The 21,275-nt window shown below is 53.4% G+C and overlaps 1 protein-coding gene across 1 annotated transcript; it reads left to right on the top strand.

The window, feature by feature from the left end:
- Positions 1 to 670: 670 nt before the first annotated feature.
- LOC125688185 (serine/arginine repetitive matrix protein 2-like) lies at positions 671 to 21,093 on the top strand. Its single transcript, XM_048933888.1, has 15 exons — positions 671 to 684; positions 1,404 to 2,026; positions 2,863 to 3,516; positions 4,353 to 5,006; positions 5,843 to 6,496; positions 7,333 to 7,986; positions 8,823 to 9,476; positions 10,313 to 10,966; positions 11,803 to 12,456; positions 13,293 to 13,946; positions 14,783 to 15,436; positions 16,273 to 16,926; positions 17,763 to 18,416; positions 19,253 to 19,906; positions 20,774 to 21,093. Exons 1-15 carry the CDS (start codon positions 671 to 673, stop codon positions 21,091 to 21,093), a joined length of 8,805 nt encoding a protein of 2,934 aa, XP_048789845.1.
- Positions 21,094 to 21,275: the final 182 nt, after the last annotated feature.

Genomic DNA, 21,275 nt, shown 5'->3' with positions numbered 1-21,275 from the left:
CCTCGCCAGCACCAACCTCGGAGCACTCACGGGCGGCCACGGAAGATTTGGGCTCCCATCCCAGAAGGCCTGCACCACGCAGGACATGCTCAGGACACGCTCGGTCCACGGCTGCCACAGCACCTCGGCAGGAGGAGAAAAGCCTTGCTGGACAGGCAACGCCGACTGCTTTGGAGTCTCTCTCGGACACGCTGCATCCTCCAAGAGAAACAGCAAACGACACACAACGGCTAGCCAACAACACTGGCCCAACAACTGGCAGGGCCGCTAATGAGGCCAGCAACAAAACATTCCGGAGTACCCTCGTGCAGGAAACAGCATAAAGAAACTGACTGCAGCTGCACGCCGGCAGAAAACAGTGAAAGAAACCACGGCCACGGGGAATTCACATGATCCACCAGGAATACACCTACCTGCCGCCAAGAAAAGAAAGGTTGGGGAGCTAGCCTGGAGGAGTCCAGGCCTGCTATCCAGCATGAAAACGGACCCCGCCGGGGGACAAAAGCTGAGCATCCTTGCCTGGGCAGGAGGAAAGGGTAGCTACCGGGCGTGCTGCTCCCTCCCTCCCTCCACGAGACATGCCAGTTCTCCGCTAGCTACGCCAGAGGACTAGCCCGGGGCTGCTAGCCAGAACAAACATCCCTCTGGACGGGGGAAAGAGCTCCTAGGCATGCCGGGGAGGAGGTAAGGGTAGCTACCGGGCATGGATCTACCCAGCCATCGCACGAGAAGCCTGAAGACCACCGCAAGTGATCAAGAAGCAAGGACAGCCAGGAGGCGCCAACCCATCTCTGCCACTGAAGAAAGACCTGCAAAGCCATCCAGCACAGGAGGAAAGCCGAGGGACGAGGCTTGAGTTAAACAAGTCGGGAAAGAAGAGACCAATACAATCCACAGAGATCCCATCAGGGAAGTGAAGGCAAGGTCACAGGAAAGGGACGGGCAAAGCGACAAGGAACGGAAAGGAAGGGAAGGAAAAGGAGCACGAAAAGAAAGGAAAAAAAGCCAAAAGCGAGGGAAAGCAAAAGAAAATTCATTCCCAAAGAGCAGAAAAGGAATGCATCTAGCAAGGAATGAAAAGCATGCAAAGAAAGGGAGCGTGGAGTAAAGAACCAACACCAGTGAAAAACAAACCATGCAAAGGCAAGCAAGAGGAGCAGCAAAGGAATCTGCAAACACAAGGAGAGTAAAGAAAAGGAATTCAGCAAACTGACGCAATGCAAGGCAAAAGCAATGACAAAAGGGAAAAGAAAGGAAATGTCAAAATGCAAAGGAAAACAACTCCGAGAGAAAGGGCCAATCGCAGAGCTTGCCACATCACTGCAAAGGGCAGCCAAGCAGGAGGAAAGAAACAAAACTTGAAGCATTCTAGCAAATAACACACACAACCTCCTCCTGAAAAGAAACAGTCAAAGCAAGCAAGTGGAAAAAGCCAACTCGGGAGGACCCACTGGGACGTCCCACAAATCCTCCCCCAGCAGAAAGAAACCCTCGCCAGCACCAACCTCGGAGCACTCACGGGCGGCCACGGAAGATTTGGGCTCCCATCCCAGAAGGCCTGCACCACGCAGGACATGCTCAGGACACGCTCGGTCCACGGCTGCCACAGCACCTCGGCAGGAGGAGAAAAGCCTTGCTGGACAGGCAACGCCGACTGCTTTGGAGTCTCTCTCGGACACGCTGCATCCTCCAAGAGAAACAGCAAACGACACACAACGGCTAGCCAACAACACTGGCCCAACAACTGGCAGGGCCGCTAATGAGGCCAGCAACAAAACATTCCGGAGTACCACTCGTGCAGGAAACAGCATAAAGAAACTGACTGCAGCTGCACGCCGGCAGAAAACAGTGAAAGAAACCACGGCCACGGGGAATTCACATGATCCACCAGGAATACACCTACCTGCCGCCAAGAAAAGAAAGGTTGGGGAGCTAGCCTGGAGGAGTCCAGGCCTGCTATCCAGCATGAAAACGGACCCCGCCGGGGGACAAAAGCTGAGCATCCTTGCCTGGGCAGGAGGAAAGGGTAGCTACCGGGCGTGCTGCTCCCTCCCTCCCTCCACGAGACATGCCAGTTCTCCGCTAGCTACGCCAGAGGACTAGCCCGGGGCTGCTAGCCAGAACAAACATCTCTCTGGACGGGGGAAAGAGCTCCTAGGCATGCCGGGGAGGAGGTAAGGGTAGCTACCGGGCATGGATCTACCCAGCCATCGCACGAGAAGCCTGAAGACCACCGCAAGTGATCAAGAAGCAAGGACAGCCAGGAGGCGCCAACCCATCTCTGCCACTGAAGAAAGACCTGCAAAGCCATCCAGCACAGGAGGAAAGCCGAAGGACGAGGCTTGAGTTAAACAAGTCGGGAAAGAAGAGACCAATACAATCCACAGAGATCCCATCAGGGAAGTGAAGGCAAGGTCACAGGAAAGGGACGGGCAAAGCGACAAGGAACGGAAAGGAAGGGAAGGAAAAGGAGCACGAAAAGAAAGGAAAAAAAGCCAAAAGCGAGGGAAAGCAAAAGAAAATTCATTCCCAAAGAGCAGAAAAGGAATGCATCTAGCAAGGAATGAAAAGCATGCAAAGAAAGGGAGCGTGGAGTAAAGAACCAACACCAGTGAAAAACAAACCATGCAAAGGCAAGCAAGAGGAGCAGCAAAGGAATCTGCAAACACAAGGAGAGTAAAGAAAAGGAATTCAGCAAACTGACGCAATGCAAGGCAAAAGCAATGACAAAAGGGAAAAGAAAGGAAATGTCAAAATGCAAAGGAAAACAACTCCGAGAGAAAGGGCCAATCGCAGAGCTTGCCACATCACTGCAAAGGGCAGCCAAGCAGGAGGAAAGAAACAAAACTTGAAGCATTCTAGCAAATAACACACACAACCTCCTCCTGAAAAGAAACAGTCAAAGCAAGCAAGTGGAAAAAGCCAACTCGGGAGGACCCACTGGGACGTCCCACAAATCCTCCCCCAGCAGAAAGAAACCCTCGCCAGCACCAACCTCGGAGCACTCACGGGCGGCCACGGAAGATTTGGGCTCCCATCCCAGAAGGCCTGCACCACGCAGGACATGCTCAGGACACGCTCGGTCCACGGCTGCCACAGCACCTCGGCAGGAGGAGAAAAGCCTTGCTGGACAGGCAACGCCGACTGCTTTGGAGTCTCTCTCGGACACGCTGCATCCTCCAAGAGAAACAGCAAACGACACACAACGGCTAGCCAACAACACTGGCCCAACAACTGGCAGGGCCGCTAATGAGGCCAGCAACAAAACATTCCGGAGTACCACTCGTGCAGGAAACAGCATAAGGAAACTGAATGCAGCTGCACGCCGGCAGAAAACAGTGAAAGAAACCACGGCCACGGGGAATTCACATGATCCACCAGGAATACACCTACCTGCCGCCAAGAAAAGAAAGGTTGGGGAGCTAGCCTGGAGGAGTCCAGGCCTGCTATCCAGCATGAAAACGGACCCCGCCGGGGGACAAAAGCTGAGCATCCTTGCCTGGGCAGGAGGAAAGGGTAGCTACCGGGCGTGCTGCTCCCTCCCTCCCTCCACGAGACATGCCAGTTCTCCGCTAGCTACGCCAGAGGACTAGCCCGGGGCTGCTAGCCAGAACAAACATCTCTCTGGACGGGGGAAAGAGCTCCTAGGCATGCCGGGGAGGAGGTAAGGGTAGCTACCGGGCATGGATCTACCCAGCCATCACACGAGAAGCCTGAAGACCACCGCAAGTGATCAAGAAGCAAGGACAGCCAGGAGGCGCCAACCCATCTCTGCCACTGAAGAAAGACCTGCAAAGCCATCCAGCACAGGAGGAAAGCCGAGGGACGAGGCTTGAGTTAAACAAGTCGGGAAAGAAGAGACCAACACAATCCACAGAGATCCCATCAGGGAAGTGAAGGCAAGGTCACAGGAAAGGGACGGGCAAGGCGACAAGGAACGGAAAGGAAGGGAAGGAAAAGGAGCACGAAAAGAAAGGAAAAAAAGCCAAAAGCGAGGGAAAGCAAAAGAAAATTCATTCCCAAAGAGCAGAAAAGGAATGCATCTAGCAAGGAATGAAAAGCATGCAAAGAAAGGGAGCGTGGAGTAAAGAACCAACACCAGTGAAAAACAAACCATGCAAAGGCAAGCAAGAGGAGCAGCAAAGGAATCTGCAAACACAAGGAGAGTAAAGAAAAGGAATTCAGCAAACTGACGCAATGCAAGGCAAAAGCAATGACAAAAGGGAAAAGAAAGGAAATGTCAAAATGCAAAGGAAAACAACTCCGAGAGAAAGGGCCAATCGCAGAGCTTGCCACATCACTGCAAAGGGCAGCCAAGCAGGAGGAAAGAAACAAAACTTGAAGCATTCTAGCAAATAACACACACAACCTCCTCCTGAAAAGAAACAGTCAAAGCAAGCAAGTGGAAAAAGCCAACTCGGGAGGACCCACTGGGACGTCCCACAAATCCTCCCCCAGCAGAAAGAAACCCTCGCCAGCACCAACCTCGGAGCACTCACGGGCGGCCACGGAAGATTTGGGCTCCCATCCCAGAAGGCCTGCACCACGCAGGACATGCTCAGGACACGCTCGGTCCACGGCTGCCACAGCACCTCGGCAGGAGGAGAAAAGCCTTGCTGGACAGGCAACGCCGACTGCTTTGGAGTCTCTCTCGGACACGCTGCATCCTCCAAGAGAAACAGCAAACGACACACAACGGCTAGCCAACAACACTGGCCCAACAACTGGCAGGGCCGCTAATGAGGCCAGCAACAAAACATTCCGGAGTACCACTCGTGCAGGAAACAGCATAAGGAAACTGACTGCAGCTGCACGCCGGCAGAAAACAGTGAAAGAAACCACGGCCACGGGGAATTCACATGATCCACCAGGAATACACCTACCTGCCGCCAAGAAAAGAAAGGTTGGGGAGCTAGCCTGGAGGAGTCCAGGCCTGCTATCCAGCATGAAAACGGACCCCGCCGGGGGACAAAAGCTGAGCATCCTTGCCTGGGCAGGAGGAAAGGGTAGCTACCGGGCGTGCTGCTCCCTCCCTCCCTCCACGAGACATGCCAGTTCTCCGCTAGCTACGCCAGAGGACTAGCCCGGGGCTGCTAGCCAGAACAAACATCTCTCTGGACGGGGGAAAGAGCTCCTAGGCATGCCGGGGAGGAGGTAAGGGTAGCTACCGGGCATGGATCTACCCAACCATCGCACGAGAAGCCTGAAGACCACCGCAAGTGATCAAGAAGCAAGGACAGCCAGGAGGCGCCAACCCATCTCTGCCACTGAAGAAAGACCTGCAAAGCCATCCAGCACAGGAGGAAAGCCGAGGGACGAGGCTTGAGTTAAACAAGTCGGGAAAGAAGAGACCAATACAATCCACAGAGATCCCATCAGGGAAGTGAAGGCAAGGTCACAGGAAAGGGACGGGCAAAGCGACAAGGAACGGAAAGGAAGGGAAGGAAAAGGAGCACGAAAAGAAAGGAAAAAAAGCCAAAAGCGAGGGAAAGCAAAAGAAAATTCATTCCCAAAGAGCAGAAAAGGAATGCATCTAGCAAGGAATGAAAAGCATGCAAAGAAAGGGAGCGTGGAGTAAAGAACCAACACCAGTGAAAAACAAACCATGCAAAGGCAAGCAAGAGGAGCAGCAAAGGAATCTGCAAACACAAGGAGAGTAAAGAAAAGGAATTCAGCAAACTGACGCAATGCAAGGCAAAAGCAATGACAAAAGGGAAAAGAAAGGAAATGTCAAAATGCAAAGGAAAACAACTCCGAGAGAAAGGGCCAATCGCAGAGCTTGCCACATCACTGCAAAGGGCAGCCAAGCAGGAGGAAAGAAACAAAACTTGAAGCATTCTAGCAAATAACACACACAACCTCCTCCTGAAAAGAAACAGTCAAAGCAAGCAAGTGGAAAAAGCCAACTCGGGAGGACCCACTGGGACGTCCCACAAATCCTCCCCCAGCAGAAAGAAACCCTCGCCAGCACCAACCTCGGAGCACTCACGGGCGGCCACGGAAGATTTGGGCTCCCATCCCAGAAGGCCTGCACCACGCAGGACATGCTCAGGACACGCTCGGTCCACGGCTGCCACAGCACCTCGGCAGGAGGAGAAAAGCCTTGCTGGACAGGCAACGCCGACTGCTTTGGAGTCTCTCTCGGACACGCTGCATCCTCCAAGAGAAACAGCAAACGACACACAACGGCTAGCCAACAACACTGGCCCAACAACTGGCAGGGCCGCTAATGAGGCCAGCAACAAAACATTCCGGAGTACCACTCGTGCAGGAAACAGCATAAAGAAACTGACTGCAGCTGCACGCCGGCAGAAAACAGTGAAAGAAACCACGGCCACGGGGAATTCACATGATCCACCAGGAATACACCTATCTGCCGCCAAGAAAAGAAAGGTTGGGGAGCTAGCCTGGAGGAGTCCAGGCCTGCTATCCAGCATGAAAACGGACCCCGCCGGGGGACAAAAGCTGAGCATCCTTGCCTGGGCAGGAGGAAAGGGTAGCTACCGGGCGTGCTGCTCCCTCCCTCCCTCCACGAGACATGCCAGTTCTCCGCTAGCTACGCCAGAGGACTAGCCCGGGGCTGCTAGCCAGAACAAACATCTCTCTGGACGGGGGAAAGAGCTCCTAGGCATGCCGGGGAGGAGGTAAGGGTAGCTACCGGGCATGGATCTACCCAGCCATCACACGAGAAGCCTGAAGACCACCGCAAGTGATCAAGAAGCAAGGACAGCCAGGAGGCGCCAACCCATCTCTGCCACTGAAGAAAGACCTGCAAAGCCATCCAGCACAGGAGGAAAGCCGAGGGACGAGGCTTAAGTTAAACAAGTCGGGAAAGAAGAGACCAACACAATCCACAGAGATCCCATCAGGGAAGTGAAGGCAAGGTCACAGGAAAGGGACGGGCAAGGCGACAAGGAACGGAAAGGAAGGGAAGGAAAAGGAGCACGAAAAGAAAGGAAAAAAAGCCAAAAGCGAGGGAAAGCAAAAGAAAATTCATTCCCAAAGAGCAGAAAAGGAATGCATCTAGCAAGGAATGAAAAGCATGCAAAGAAAGGAAGCGTGGAGTAAAGAACCAACACCAGTGAAAAACAAACCATGCAAAGGCAAGCAAGAGGAGCAGCAAAGGAATCTGCAAACACAAGGAGAGTAAAGAAAAGGAATTCAGCAAACTGACGCAATGCAAGGCAAAAGCAATGACAAAAGGGAAAAGAAAGGAAATGTCAAAATGCAAAGGAAAACAACTCCGAGAGAAAGGGCCAATCGCAGAGCTTGCCACATCACTGCAAAGGGCAGCCAAGCAGGAGGAAAGAAACAAAACTTGAAGCATTCTAGCAAATAACACACACAACCTCCTCCTGAAAAGAAACAGTCAAAGCAAGCAAGTGGAAAAAGCCAACTCGGGAGGACCCACTGGGACGTCCCACAAATCCTCCCCCAGCAGAAAGAAACCCTCGCCAGCACCAACCTCGGAGCACTCACGGGCGGCCACGGAAGATTTGGGCTCCCATCCCAGAAGGCCTGCACCACGCAGGACATGCTCAGGACACGCTCGGTCCACGGCTGCCACAGCACCTCGGCAGGAGGAGAAAAGCCTTGCTGGACAGGCAACGCTGACTGCTTTGGAGTCTCTCTCGGACACGCTGCATCCTCCAAGAGAAACAGCAAACGACACACAACGGCTAGCCAACAACACTGGCCCAACAACTGGCAGGGCCGCTAATGAGGCCAGCAACAAAACATTCCGGAGTACCACTCGTGCAGGAAACAGCATAAGGAAACTGACTGCAGCTGCACGCCGGCAGAAAACAGTGAAAGAAACCACGGCCACGGGGAATTCACATGATCCACCAGGAATACATCTACCTGCCGCCAAGAAAAGAAAGGTTGGGGAGCTAGCCTGGAGGAGTCCAGGCCTGCTATCCAGCATGAAAACGGACCCCGCCGGGGGACAAAAGCTGAGCATCCTTGCCTGGGCAGGAGGAAAGGGTAGCTACCGGGCGTGCTGCTCCCTCCCTCCCTCCACGAGACATGCCAGTTCTCCGCTAGCTACGCCAGAGGACTAGCCCGGGGCTGCTAGCCAGAACAAACATCTCTCTGGACGGGGGAAAGAGCTCCTAGGCATGCCGGGGAGGAGGTAAGGGTAGCTACCGGGCATGGATCTACCCAGCCATCACACGAGAAGCCTGAAGACCACCGCAAGTGATCAAGAAGCAAGGACAGCCAGGAGGCGCCAACCCATCTCTGCCACTGAAGAAAGACCTGCAAAGCCATCCAGCACAGGAGGAAAGCCGAGGGACGAGGCTTGAGTTAAACAAGTCGGGAAAGAAGAGACCAACACAATCCACAGAGATCCCATCAGGGAAGTGAAGGCAAGGTCACAGGAAAGGGACGGGCAAGGCGACAAGGAACGGAAAGGAAGGGAAGGAAAAGGAGCACGAAAAGAAAGGAAAAAAAGCCAAAAGCGAGGGAAAGCAAAAGAAAATTCATTCCCAAAGAGCAGAAAAGGAATGCATCTAGCAAGGTATGAAAAGCATGCAAAGAAAGGAAGCGCGGAGTAAAGAACCAACACCAGTGAAAAACAAACCATGCAAAGGCAAGCAAGAGGAGCAGCAAAGGAATCTGCAAACACAAGGAGAGTAAAGAAAAGGAATTCAGCAAACTGACGCAATGCAAGGCAAAAGCAATGACAAAAGGGAAAAGAAAGGAAATGTCAAAATGCAAAGGAAAACAACTCCGAGAGAAAGGGCCAATCGCAGAGCTTGCCACATCACTGCAAAGGGCAGCCAAGCAGGAGGAAAGAAACAAAACTTGAAGCATTCTAGCAAATAACACACACAACCTCCTCCTGAAAAGAAACAGTCAAAGCAAGCAAGTGGAAAAAGCCAACTCGGGAGGACCCACTGGGACGTCCCACAAATCCTCCCCCAGCAGAAAGAAACCCTCGCCAGCACCAACCTCGGAGCACTCACGGGCGGCCACGGAAGATTTGGGCTCCCATCCCAGAAGGCCTGCACCACGCAGGACATGCTCAGGACACGCTCGGTCCACGGCTGCCACAGCACCTCGGCAGGAGGAGAAAAGCCTTGCTGGACAGGCAACGCCGACTGCTTTGGAGTCTCTCTCGGACACGCTGCATCCTCCAAGAGAAACAGCAAACGACACACAACGGCTAGCCAACAACACTGGCCCAACAACTGGCAGGGCCGCTAATGAGGCCAGCAACAAAACATTCCGGAGTACCACTCGTGCAGGAAACAGCATAAAGAAACTGACTGCAGCTGCACGCCGGCAGAAAACAGTGAAAGAAACCACGGCCACGGGGAATTCACATGATCCACCAGGAATACACCTACCTGCCGCCAAGAAAAGAAAGGTTGGGGAGCTAGCCTGGAGGAGTCCAGGCCTGCTATCCAGCATGAAAACGGACCCCGCCGGGGGACAAAAGCTGAGCATCCTTGCCTGGCCAGGAGGAAAGGGTAGCTACCGGGCGTGCTGCTCCCTCCCTCCCTCCACGAGACATGCCAGTTCTCCGCTAGCTACTCCAGAGGACTAGCCCGGGGCTGCTAGCCAGAACAAACATCTCTCTGGACGGGGGAAAGAGCTCCTAGGCATGCCGGGGAGGAGGTAAGGGTAGCTACCGGGCATGGATCTACCCAGCCATCACACGAGAAGCCTGAAGACCACCGCAAGTGATCAAGAAGCAAGGACAGCCAGGAGGCGCCAACCCATCTCTGCCACTGAAGAAAGACCTGCAAAGCCATCCAGCACAGGAGGAAAGCCGAGGGACGAGGCTTGAGTTAAACAAGTCGGGAAAGAAGAGACCAACACAATCCACAGAGATCCCATCAGGGAAGTGAAGGCAAGGTCACAGGAAAGGGACGGGCAAGGCGACAAGGAACGGAAAGGAAGGGAAGGAAAAGGAGCACGAAAAGAAAGGAAAAAAAGCCAAAAGCGAGGGAAAGCAAAAGAAAATTCATTCCCAAAGAGCAGAAAAGGAATGCATCTAGCAAGGTATGAAAAGCATGCAAAGAAAGGAAGCGCGGAGTAAAGAACCAACACCAGTGAAAAACAAACCATGCAAAGGCAAGCAAGAGGAGCAGCAAAGGAATCTGCAAACACAAGGAGAGTAAAGAAAAGGAATTCAGCAAACTGACGCAATGCAAGGCAAAAGCAATGACAAAAGGGAAAAGAAAGGAAATGTCAAAATGCAAAGGAAAACAACTCCGAGAGAAAGGGCCAATCGCAGAGCTTGCCACATCACTGCAAAGGGCAGCCAAGCAGGAGGAAAGAAACAAAACTTGAAGCATTCTAGCAAATAACACACACAACCTCCTCCTGAAAAGAAACAGTCAAAGCAAGCAAGTGGAAAAAGCCAACTCGGGAGGACCCACTGGGACGTCCCACAAATCCTCCCCCAGCAGAAAGAAACCCTCGCCAGCACCAACCTCGGAGCACTCACGGGCGGCCACGGAAGATTTGGGCTCCCATCCCAGAAGGCCTGCACCACGCAGGACATGCTCAGGACACGCTCGGTCCACGGCTGCCACAGCACCTCGGCAGGAGGAGAAAAGCCTTGCTGGACAGGCAACGCCGACTGCTTTGGAGTCTCTCTCGGACACGCTGCATCCTCCAAGAGAAACAGCAAACGACACACAACGGCTAGCCAACAACACTGGCCCAACAACTGGCAGGGCCGCTAATGAGGCCAGCAACAAAACATTCCGGAGTACCACTCGTGCAGGAAACAGCATAAAGAAACTGACTGCAGCTGCACGCCGGCAGAAAACAGTGAAAGAAACCACGGCCACGGGGAATTCACATGATCCACCAGGAATACACCTACCTGCCGCCAAGAAAAGAAAGGTTGGGGAGCTAGCCTGGAGGAGTCCAGGCCTGCTATCCAGCATGAAAACGGACCCCGCCGGGGGACAAAAGCTGAGCATCCTTGCCTGGCCAGGAGGAAAGGGTAGCTACCGGACGTGCTGCTCCCTCCCTCCCTCCACGAGACATGCCAGTTCTCCGCTAGCTACTCCAGAGGACTAGCCCGGGGCTGCTAGCCAGAACAAACATCTCTCTGGACGGGGGAAAGAGCTCCTAGGCATGCCGGGGAGGAGGTAAGGGTAGCTACCGGGCATGGATCTACCCAGCCATCACACGAGAAGCCTGAAGACCACCGCAAGTGATCAAGAAGCAAGGACAGCCAGGAGGCGCCAACCCATCTCTGCCACTGAAGAAAGACCTGCAAAGCCATCCAGCACAGGAGGAAAGCCGAGGGACGAGGCTTGAGTTAAACAAGTCGGGAAAGAAGAGACCAACACAATCCACAGAGATCCCATCAGGGAAGTGAAGGCAAGGTCACAGGAAAGGGACGGGCAAGGCGACAAGGAACGGAAAGGAAGGGAAGGAAAAGGAGCACGAAAAGAAAGGAAAAAAAGCCAAAAGCGAGGGAAAGCAAAAGAAAATTCATTCCCAAAGAGCAGAAAAGGAATGCATCTAGCAAGGAATGAAAAGCATGCAAAGAAAGGGAGCGTGGAGTAAAGAACCAACACCAGTGAAAAACAAACCATGCAAAGGCAAGCAAGAGGAGCAGCAAAGGAATCTGCAAACACAAGGAGAGTAAAGAAAAGGAATTCAGCAAACTGACGCAATGCAAGGCAAAAGCAATGACAAAAGGGAAAAGAAAGGAAATGTCAAAATGCAAAGGAAAACAACTCCGAGAGAAAGGGCCAATCGCAGAGCTTGCCACATCACTGCAAAGGGCAGCCAAGCAGGAGGAAAGAAACAAAACTTGAAGCATTCTAGCAAATAACACACACAACCTCCTCCTGAAAAGAAACAGTCAAAGCAAGCAAGTGGAAAAAGCCAACTCGGGAGGACCCACTGGGACGTCCCACAAATCCTCCCCCAGCAGAAAGAAACCCTCGCCAGCACCAACCTCGGAGCACTCACGGGCGGCCACGGAAGATTTGGGCTCCCATCCCAGAAGGCCTGCACCACGCAGGACATGCTCAGGACACGCTCGGTCCACGGCTGCCACAGCACCTCGGCAGGAGGAGAAAAGCCTTGCTGGACAGGCAACGCCGACTGCTTTGGAGTCTCTCTCGGACACGCTGCATCCTCCAAGAGAAACAGCAAACGACACACAACGGCTAGCCAACAACACTGGCCCAACAACTGGCAGGGCCGCTAATGAGGCCAGCAACAAAACATTCCGGAGTACCACTCGTGCAGGAAACAGCATAAAGAAACTGACTGCAGCTGCACGCCGGCAGAAAGCAGTGAAAGAAACCACGGCCACAGGGAATTCACATGATCCACCAGGAATACACCTACCTGCCGCCAAGAAAAGAAAGGTTGGGGAGCTAGCCTGGAGGAGTCCAGGCCTGCTATCCAGCATGAAAACGGACCCCGCCGGGGGACAAAAGCTGAGCATCCTTGCCTGGGCAGGAGGAAAGGGTAGCTACCGGGCGTGCTGCTCCCTCCCTCCCTCCACGAGACATGCCAGTTCTCCGCTAGCTACGCCAGAGGACTAGCCCGGGGCTGCTAGCCAGAACAAACATCTCTCTGGACGGGGGAAAGAGCTCCTAGGCATGCCGGGGAGGAGGTAAGGGTAGCTACCGGGCATGGATCTACCCAGCCATCACACGAGAAGCGTGAAGACCACCGCAAGTGATCAAGAAGCAAGGACAGCCAGGAGGCGCCAACCCATCTCTGCCACTGAAGAAAGACCTGCAAAGCCATCCAGCACAGGAGGAAAGCCGAGGGACGAGGCTTGAGTTAAACGAGTCGGGAAAGAAGAGACCAACACAATCCACAGAGATCCCATCAGGGAAGTGAAGGCAAGGTCACAGGAAAGGGACGGGCAAGGCGACAAGGAACGGAAAGGAAGGGAAGGAAAAGGAGCACGAAAAGAAAGGAAAAAAAGCCAAAAGCGAGGGAAAGCAAAAGAAAATTCATTCCCAAAGAGCAGAAAAGGAATGCATCTAGCAAGGAATGAAAAGCATGCAAAGAAAGGGAGCGTGGAGTAAAGAACCAACACCAGTGAAAAACAAACCATGCAAAGGCAAGCAAGAGGAGCAGCAAAGGAATCTGCAAACACAAGGAGAGTAAAGAAAAGGAATTCAGCAAACTGACGCAATGCAAGGCAAAAGCAATGACAAAAGGGAAAAGAAAGGAAATGTCAAAATGCAAAGGAAAACAACTCCGAGAGAAAGGGCCAATCGCAGAGCTTGCCACATCACTGCAAAGGGCAGCCAAGCAGGAGGAAAGAAACAAAACTTGAAGCATTCTAGCAAATAACACACACAACCTCCTCCTGAAAAGAAACAGTCAAAGCAAGCAAGTGGAAAAAGCCAACTCGGGAGGACCCACTGGGACGTCCCACAAATCCTCCCCCAGCAGAAAGAAACCCTCGCCAGCACCAACCTCGGAGCACTCACGGGCGGCCACGGAAGATTTGGGCTCCCATCCCAGAAGGCCTGCACCACGCGGGACATGCTCAGGACACGCTCGGTCCACGGCTGCCACAGCACCTCGGCAGGAGGAGAAAAGCCTTGCTGGACAGGCAACGCCGACTGCTTTGGAGTCTCTCTCGGACACGCTGCATCCTCCAAGAGAAACAGCAAACGACACACAACGGCTAGCCAACAACACTGGCCCAACAACTGGCAGGGCCGCTAATGAGGCCAGCAACAAAACATTCCGGAGTACCACTCGTGCAGGAAACAGCATAAAGAAACTGACTGCAGCTGCACGCCGGCAGAAAACAGTGAAAGAAACCACGGCCACGGGGAATTCACATGATCCACCAGGAATACACCTACCTGCCGCCAAGAAAAGAAAGGTTGGGGAGCTAGCCTGGAGGAGTCCAGGCCTGCTATCCAGCATGAAAACGGACCCCGCCGGGGGACAAAAGCTGAGCATCCTTGCCTGGGCAGGAGGAAAGGGTAGCTACCGGGCGTGCTGCTCCCTCCCTCCCTCCACGAGACATGCCAGTTCTCCGCTAGCTACGCCAGAGGACTAGCCCGGGGCTGCTAGCCAGAACAAACATCTCTCTGGACGGGGGAAAGAGCTCCTAGGCATGCCGGGGAGGAGGTAAGGGTAGCTACCGGGCATGGATCTACCCAGCCATCACACGAGAAGCGTGAAGACCACCGCAAGTGATCAAGAAGCAAGGACAGCCAGGAGGCGCCAACCCATCTCTGCCACTGAAGAAAGACCTGCAAAGCCATCCAGCACAGGAGGAAAGCCGAGGGACGAGGCTTGAGTTAAACGAGTCGGGAAAGAAGAGACCAACACAATCCACAGAGATCCCATCAGGGAAGTGAAGGCAAGGTCACAGGAAAGGGACGGGCAAGGCGACAAGGAACGGAAAGGAAGGGAAGGAAAAGGAGCACGAAAAGAAAGGAAAAAAAGCCAAAAGCGAGGGAAAGCAAAAGAAAATTCATTCCCAAAGAGCAGAAAAGGAATGCATCTAGCAAGGAATGAAAAGCATGCAAAGAAAGGGAGCGTGGAGTAAAGAACCAACACCAGTGAAAAACAAACCATGCAAAGGCAAGCAAGAGGAGCAGCAAAGGAATCTGCAAACACAAGGAGAGTAAAGAAAAGGAATTCAGCAAACTGACGCAATGCAAGGCAAAAGCAATGACAAAAGGGAAAAGAAAGGAAATGTCAAAATGCAAAGGAAAACAACTCCGAGAGAAAGGGCCAATCGCAGAGCTTGCCACATCACTGCAAAGGGCAGCCAAGCAGGAGGAAAGAAACAAAACTTGAAGCATTCTAGCAAATAACACACACAACCTCCTCCTGAAAAGAAACAGTCAAAGCAAGCAAGTGGAAAAAGCCAACTCGGGAGGACCCACTGGGACGTCCCACAAATCCTCCCCCAGCAGAAAGAAACCCTCGCCAGCACCAACCTCGGAGCACTCACGGGCGGCCACGGAAGATTTGGGCTCCCATCCCAGAAGGCCTGCACCACGCGGGACATGCTCAGGACACGCTCGGTCCACGGCTGCCACAGCACCTCGGCAGGAGGAGAAAAGCCTTGCTGGACAGGCAACGCCGACTGCTTTGGAGTCTCTCTCGGACACGCTGCATCCTCCAAGAGAAACAGCAAACGACACACAACGGCTAGCCAACAACACTGGCCCAACAACTGGCAGGGCCGCTAATGAGGCCAGCAACAAAACATTCCGGAGTACCACTCGTGCAGGAAACAGCATAAAGAAACTGACTGCAGCTGCACGCCGGCAGAAAACAGTGAAAGAAACCACGGCCACGGGGAATTCACATGATCCACCAGGAATACACCTACCTGCCGCCAAGAAAAGAAAGGTTGGGGAGCTAGCCTGGAGGAGTCCAGGCCTGCTATCCAGCATGAAAACGGACCCCGCCGGGGGACAAAAGCTGAGCATCCTTGCCTGGGCAGGAGGAAAGGGTAGCTACTGGGCGTGCTGCTCCCTCCCTCCCTCCATGAGACATGCCAGTTCTCCGCTAGCTACTCCAGAGGACTAGCCCGGGGCTGCTAGCCAGAACAAACATCTCTCTGGACGGGGGAAAGAGCTCCTAGGCATGCCGGGGAGGAGGTAAGGGTAGCTACCGGGCATGGATCTACCCAGCCATCACACGAGAAGCCTGAAGACCACCGCAAGTGATCAAGAAGCAAGGACAGCCAGGAGGCGCCAACCCATCTCTGCCACTGAAGAAAGACCTGCAAAGCCATCCAGCACAGGAGGAAAGCCGAGGGACGAGGCTTGAGTTAAACGAGTCGGGAAAGAAGAGACCAACACAATCCACAGAGATCCCATCAGGGAAGTGAAGGCAAGGTCACAGGAAAGGGACGGGCAAGGCGACAAGGAACGGAAAGGAAGGGAAGGAAAAGGAGCACGAAAAGAAAGGAAAAAAAGCCAAAAGCGAGGGAAAGCAAAAGAAAATTCATTCCCAAAGAGCAGAAAAGGAATGCATCTAGCAAGGAATGAAAAGCATGCAAAGAAAGGGAGCGCGGAGTAAAGAACCAACACCAGTGAAAAACAAACCATGCAAAGGCAAGCAAGAGGAGCAGCAAAGGAATCTGCAAACACAAGGAGAGTAAAGAAAAGGAATTCAGCAAACTGACGCAATGCAAGGCAAAAGCAATGACAAAAGGGAAAAGAAAGGAAATGTCAAAATGCAAAGGAAAACAACTCCGAGAGAAAGGGCCAATCGCAGAGCTTGCCACATCACTGCAAAGGGCAGCCAAGCAGGAGGAAAGAAACAAAACTTGAAGCATTCTAGCAAATAACACACACAACCTCCTCCTGAAAAGAAACAGTCAAAGCAAGCAAGTGGAAAAAGCCAACTCGGGAGGACCCACTGGGACGTCCCACAAATCCTCCCCCAGCAGAAAGAAACCCTCGCCAGCACCAACCTCGGAGCACTCACGGGCGGCCACGGAAGATTTGGGCTCCCATCCCAGAAGGCCTGCACCACGCAGGACATGCTCAGGACACGCTCGGTCCACGGCTGCCACAGCACCTCGGCAGGAGGAGAAAAGCCTTGCTGGACAGGCAACGCCGACTGCTTTGGAGTCTCTCTCGGACACGCTGCATCCTCCAAGAGAAACAGCAAACGACACACAACGGCTAGCCAACAACACTGGCCCAACAACTGGCAGGGCCGCTAATGAGGCCAGCAACAAAACATTCCGGAGTACCACTCGTGCAGGAAACAGCATAAAGAAACTGACTGCAGCTGCACGCCGGCAGAAAGCAGTGAAAGAAACCACGGCCACGGGGAATTCACATGATCCACCAGGAATACACCTACCTGCCGCCAAGAAAAGAAAGGTTGGGGAGCTAGCCTGGAGGAGTCCAGGCCTGCTATCCAGCATGAAAACGGACCCCGCCGGGGGACAAAAGCTGAGCATCCTTGCCTGGGCAGGAGGAAAGGGTAGCTACCGGGCGTGCTGCTCCCTCCCTCCCTCCACGAGACATGCCAGTTCTCCGCTAGCTACGCCAGAGGACTAGCCCGGGGCTGCTAGCCAGAACAAACATCTCTCTGGACGGGGGAAAGAGCTCCTAGGCATGCCGGGGAGGAGGTAAGGGTAGCTACCGGGCATGGATCTACCCAGCCATCACACGAGAAGCGTGAAGACCACCGCAAGTGATCAAGAAGCAAGGACAGCCAGGAGGCGCCAACCCATCTCTGCCACTGAAGAAAGACCTGCAAAGCCATCCAGCACAGGAGGAAAGCCGAGGGACGAGGCTTGAGTTAAACGAGTCGGGAAAGAAGAGACCAACACAATCCACAGAGATCCCATCAGGGAAGTGAAGGCAAGGTCACAGGAAAGGGACGGGCAAGGCGACAAGGAACGGAAAGGAAGGGAAGGAAAAGGAGCACGAAAAGAAAGGAAAAAAAGCCAAAAGCGAGGGAAAGCAAAAGAAAATTCATTCCCAAAGAGCAGAAAAGGAATGCATCTAGCAAGGAATGAAAAGCATGCAAAGAAAGGGAGCGTGGAGTAAAGAACCAACACCAGTGAAAAACAAACCATGCAAAGGCAAGCAAGAGGAGCAGCAAAGGAATCTGCAAACACAAGGAGAGTAAAGAAAAGGAATTCAGCAAACTGACGCAATGCAAGGCAAAAGCAATGACAAAAGGGAAAAGAAAGGAAATGTCAAAATGCAAAGGAAAACAACTCCGAGAGAAAGGGCCAATCGCAGAGCTTGCCACATCACTGCAAAGGGCAGCCAAGCAGGAGGAAAGAAACAAAACTTGAAGCATTCTAGCAAATAACACACACAACCTCCTCCTGAAAAGAAACAGTCAAAGCAAGCAAGTGGAAAAAGCCAACTCGGGAGGACCCACTGGGACGTCCCACAAATCCTCCCCCAGCAGAAAGAAACCCTCGCCAGCACCAACCTCGGAGCACTCACGGGCGGCCACGGAAGATTTGGGCTCCCATCCCAGAAGGCCTGCACCACGCGGGACATGCTCAGGACACGCTCGGTCCACGGCTGCCACAGCACCTCGGCAGGAGGAGAAAAGCCTTGCTGGACAGGCAACGCCGACTGCTTTGGAGTCTCTCTCGGACACGCTGCATCCTCCAAGAGAAACAGCAAACGACACACAACGGCTAGCCAACAACACTGGCCCAACAACTGGCAGGGCCGCTAATGAGGCCAGCAACAAAACATTCCGGAGTACCACTCGTGCAGGAAACAGCATAAAGAAACTGACTGCAGCTGCACGCCGGCAGAAAACAGTGAAAGAAACCACGGCCACGGGGAATTCACATGATCCACCAGGAATACACCTACCTGCCGCCAAGAAAAGAAAGGTTGGGGAGCTAGCCTGGAGGAGTCCAGGCCTGCTATCCAGCATGAAAACGGACCCCGCCGGGGGACAAAAGCTGAGCATCCTTGCCTGGCCAGGAGGAAAGGGTAGCTACCGGGCGTGCTGCTCCCTCCCTCCCTCCACGAGACATGCCAGTTCTCCGCTAGCTACTCCAGAGGACTAGCCCGGGGCTGCTAGCCAGAACAAACATCTCTCTGGACGGGGGAAAGAGCTCCTAGGCATGCCGGGGAGGAGGTAAGGGTAGCTACCGGGCATGGATCTACCCAGCCATCACACGAGAAGCCTGAAGACCACCGCAAGTGATCAAGAAGCAAGGACAGCCAGGAGGCGCCAACCCATCTCTGCCACTGAAGAAAGACCTGCAAAGCCATCCAGCACAGGAGGAAAGCCGAGGGACGAGGCTTGAGTTAAACAAGTCGGGAAAGAAGAGACCAACACAATCCACAGAGATCCCATCAGGGAAGTGAAGGCAAGGTCACAGGAAAGGGACGGGCAAGGCGACAAGGAACGGAAAGGAAGGGAAGGAAAAGGAGCACGAAAAGAAAGGAAAAAAAGCCAAAAGCGAGGGAAAGCAAAAGAAAATTCATTCCCAAAGAGCAGAAAAGGAATGCATCTAGCAAGGAATGAAAAGCATGCAAAGAAAGGGAGCGCGGAGTAAAGAACCAACACCAGTGAAAAACAAACCATGCAAAGGCAAGCAAGAGGAGCAGCAAAGGAATCTGCAAACACAAGGAGAGTAAAGAAAAGGAATTCAGCAAACTGACGCAATGCAAGGCAAAAGCAATGACAAAAGGGAAAAGAAAGGAAATGTCAAAATGCAAAGGAAAACAACTCCGAGAGAAAGGGCCAATCGCAGAGCTTGCCACATCACTGCAAAGGGCAGCCAAGCAGGAGGAAAGAAACAAAACTTGAAGCATTCTAGCAAATAACACACACAACCTCCTCCTGAAAAGAAACAGTCAAAGCAAGCAAGTGGAAAAAGCCAACTCGGGAGGACCCACTGGGACGTCCCACAAATCCTCCCCCAGCAGAAAGAAACCCTCGCCAGCACCAACCTCGGAGCACTCACGGGCGGCCACGGAAGATTTGGGCTCCCATCCCAGAAGGCCTGCACCACGCAGGACATGCTCAGGACACGCTCGGTCCACGGCTGCCACAGCACCTCGGCAGGAGGAGAAAAGCCTTGCTGGACAGGCAACGCCGACTGCTTTGGAGTCTCTCTCGGACACGCTGCATCCTCCAAGAGAAACAGCAAACGACACACAACGGCTAGCCAACAACACTGGCCCAACAACTGGCAGGGCCGCTAATGAGGCCAGCAACAAAACATTCCGGAGTACCACTCGTGCAGGAAACAGCATAAAGAAACTGACTGCAGCTGCACGCCGGCAGAAAGCAGTGAAAGAAACCACGGCCACGGGGAATTCACATGATCCACCAGGAATACACCTACCTGCCGCCAAGAAAAGAAAGGTTGGGGAGCTAGCCTGGAGGAGTCCAGGCCTGCTATCCAGCATGAAAACGGACCCCGCCGGGGGACAAAAGCTGAGCATCCTTGCCTGGGCAGGAGGAAAGGGTAGCTACCGGGCGTGCTGCTCCCTCCCTCCCTCCACGAGACATGCCAGTTCTCCGCTAGCTACGCCAGAGGACTAGCCCGGGGCTGCTAGCCAGAACAAACATCTCTCTGGACGGGGGAAAGAGCTCCTAGGCATGCCGGGGAGGAGGTAAGGGTAGCTACCGGGCATGGATCTACCCAGCCATCACACGAGAAGCCTGAAGACCACCGCAAGTGATCAAGAAGCAAGGACAGCCAGGAGGCGCCAACCCATCTCTGCCACTGAAGAAAGACCTGCAAAGCCATCCAGCACAGGAGGAAAGCCGAGGGACGAGGCTTGAGTTAAACGAGTCGGGAAAGAAGAGACCAACACAATCCACAGAGATCCCATCAGGGAAGTGAAGGCAAGGTCACAGGAAAGGGATGGGCAAGGCGACAAGGAACGGAAAGGAAGGGAAGGAAAAGGAGCACGAAAAGAAAGGAAAAAAAGCCAAAAGCGAGGGAAAGCAAAAGAAAATTCATTCCCAAAGAGCAGAAAAGGAATGCATCTAGCAAGGAATGAAAAGCATGCAAAGAAAGGGAGCGTGGAGTAAAGAACCAACACCAGTGAAAAACAAACCATGCAAAGGCAAGCAAGAGGAGCAGCAAAGGAATCTGCAAACACAAGGAGAGTAATGAAAAGGAATTCAGCAAACTGACGCAATGCAAGGCAAAAGCAATGACAAAAGGGAAAAGAAAGGAAATGTCAAAATGCAAAGGAAAACAACTCCGAGAGAAAGGGCCAATCGCAGAGCTTGCCACATCACTGCAAAGGGCAGCCAAGCAGGAGGAAAGAAACAAAACTTGAAGCATTCTAGCAAATAACACACACAACCTCCTCCTGAAAAGAAACAGTCAAAGCAAGCAAGTGGAAAAAGCCAACTCGGGAGGACCCACTGGGACGTCCCACAAATCCTCCCCCAGCAGAAAGAAACCCTCGCCAGCACCAACCTCGGAGCACTCACGGGCGGCCACGGAAGATTTGGGCTCCCATCCCAGAAGGCCTGCACCACGCAGGACATGCTCAGGACACGCTCGGTCCACGGCTGCCACAGCACCTCGGCAGGAGGAGAAAAGCCTTGCTGGACAGGCAACGCCGACTGCTTTGGAGTCTCTCTCGGACACGCTGCATCCTCCAAGAGAAACAGCAAACGACACACAACGGCTAGCCAACAACACTGGCCCAACAACTGGCAGGGCCGCTAATGAGGCCAGCAACAAAACATTCCGGAGTACCACTCGTGCAGGAAACAGCATAAAGAAACTGACTGCAGCTGCACGCCGGCAGAAAACAGTGAAAGAAACCACGGCCACGGGGAATTCACATGATCCACCAGGAATACACCTACCT

The sequence above is a fragment of the Lagopus muta genome, chromosome 1 (genome assembly GCF_023343835.1).
Source record: "Lagopus muta isolate bLagMut1 chromosome 1, bLagMut1 primary, whole genome shotgun sequence".
NCBI classification, from domain to species: Eukaryota; Metazoa; Chordata; class Aves; order Galliformes; family Phasianidae; genus Lagopus; species Lagopus muta.
The sequence above is the reverse complement of the archived record's forward strand: the minus strand, read 5'-3'. Positions and strand labels throughout refer to the sequence as shown.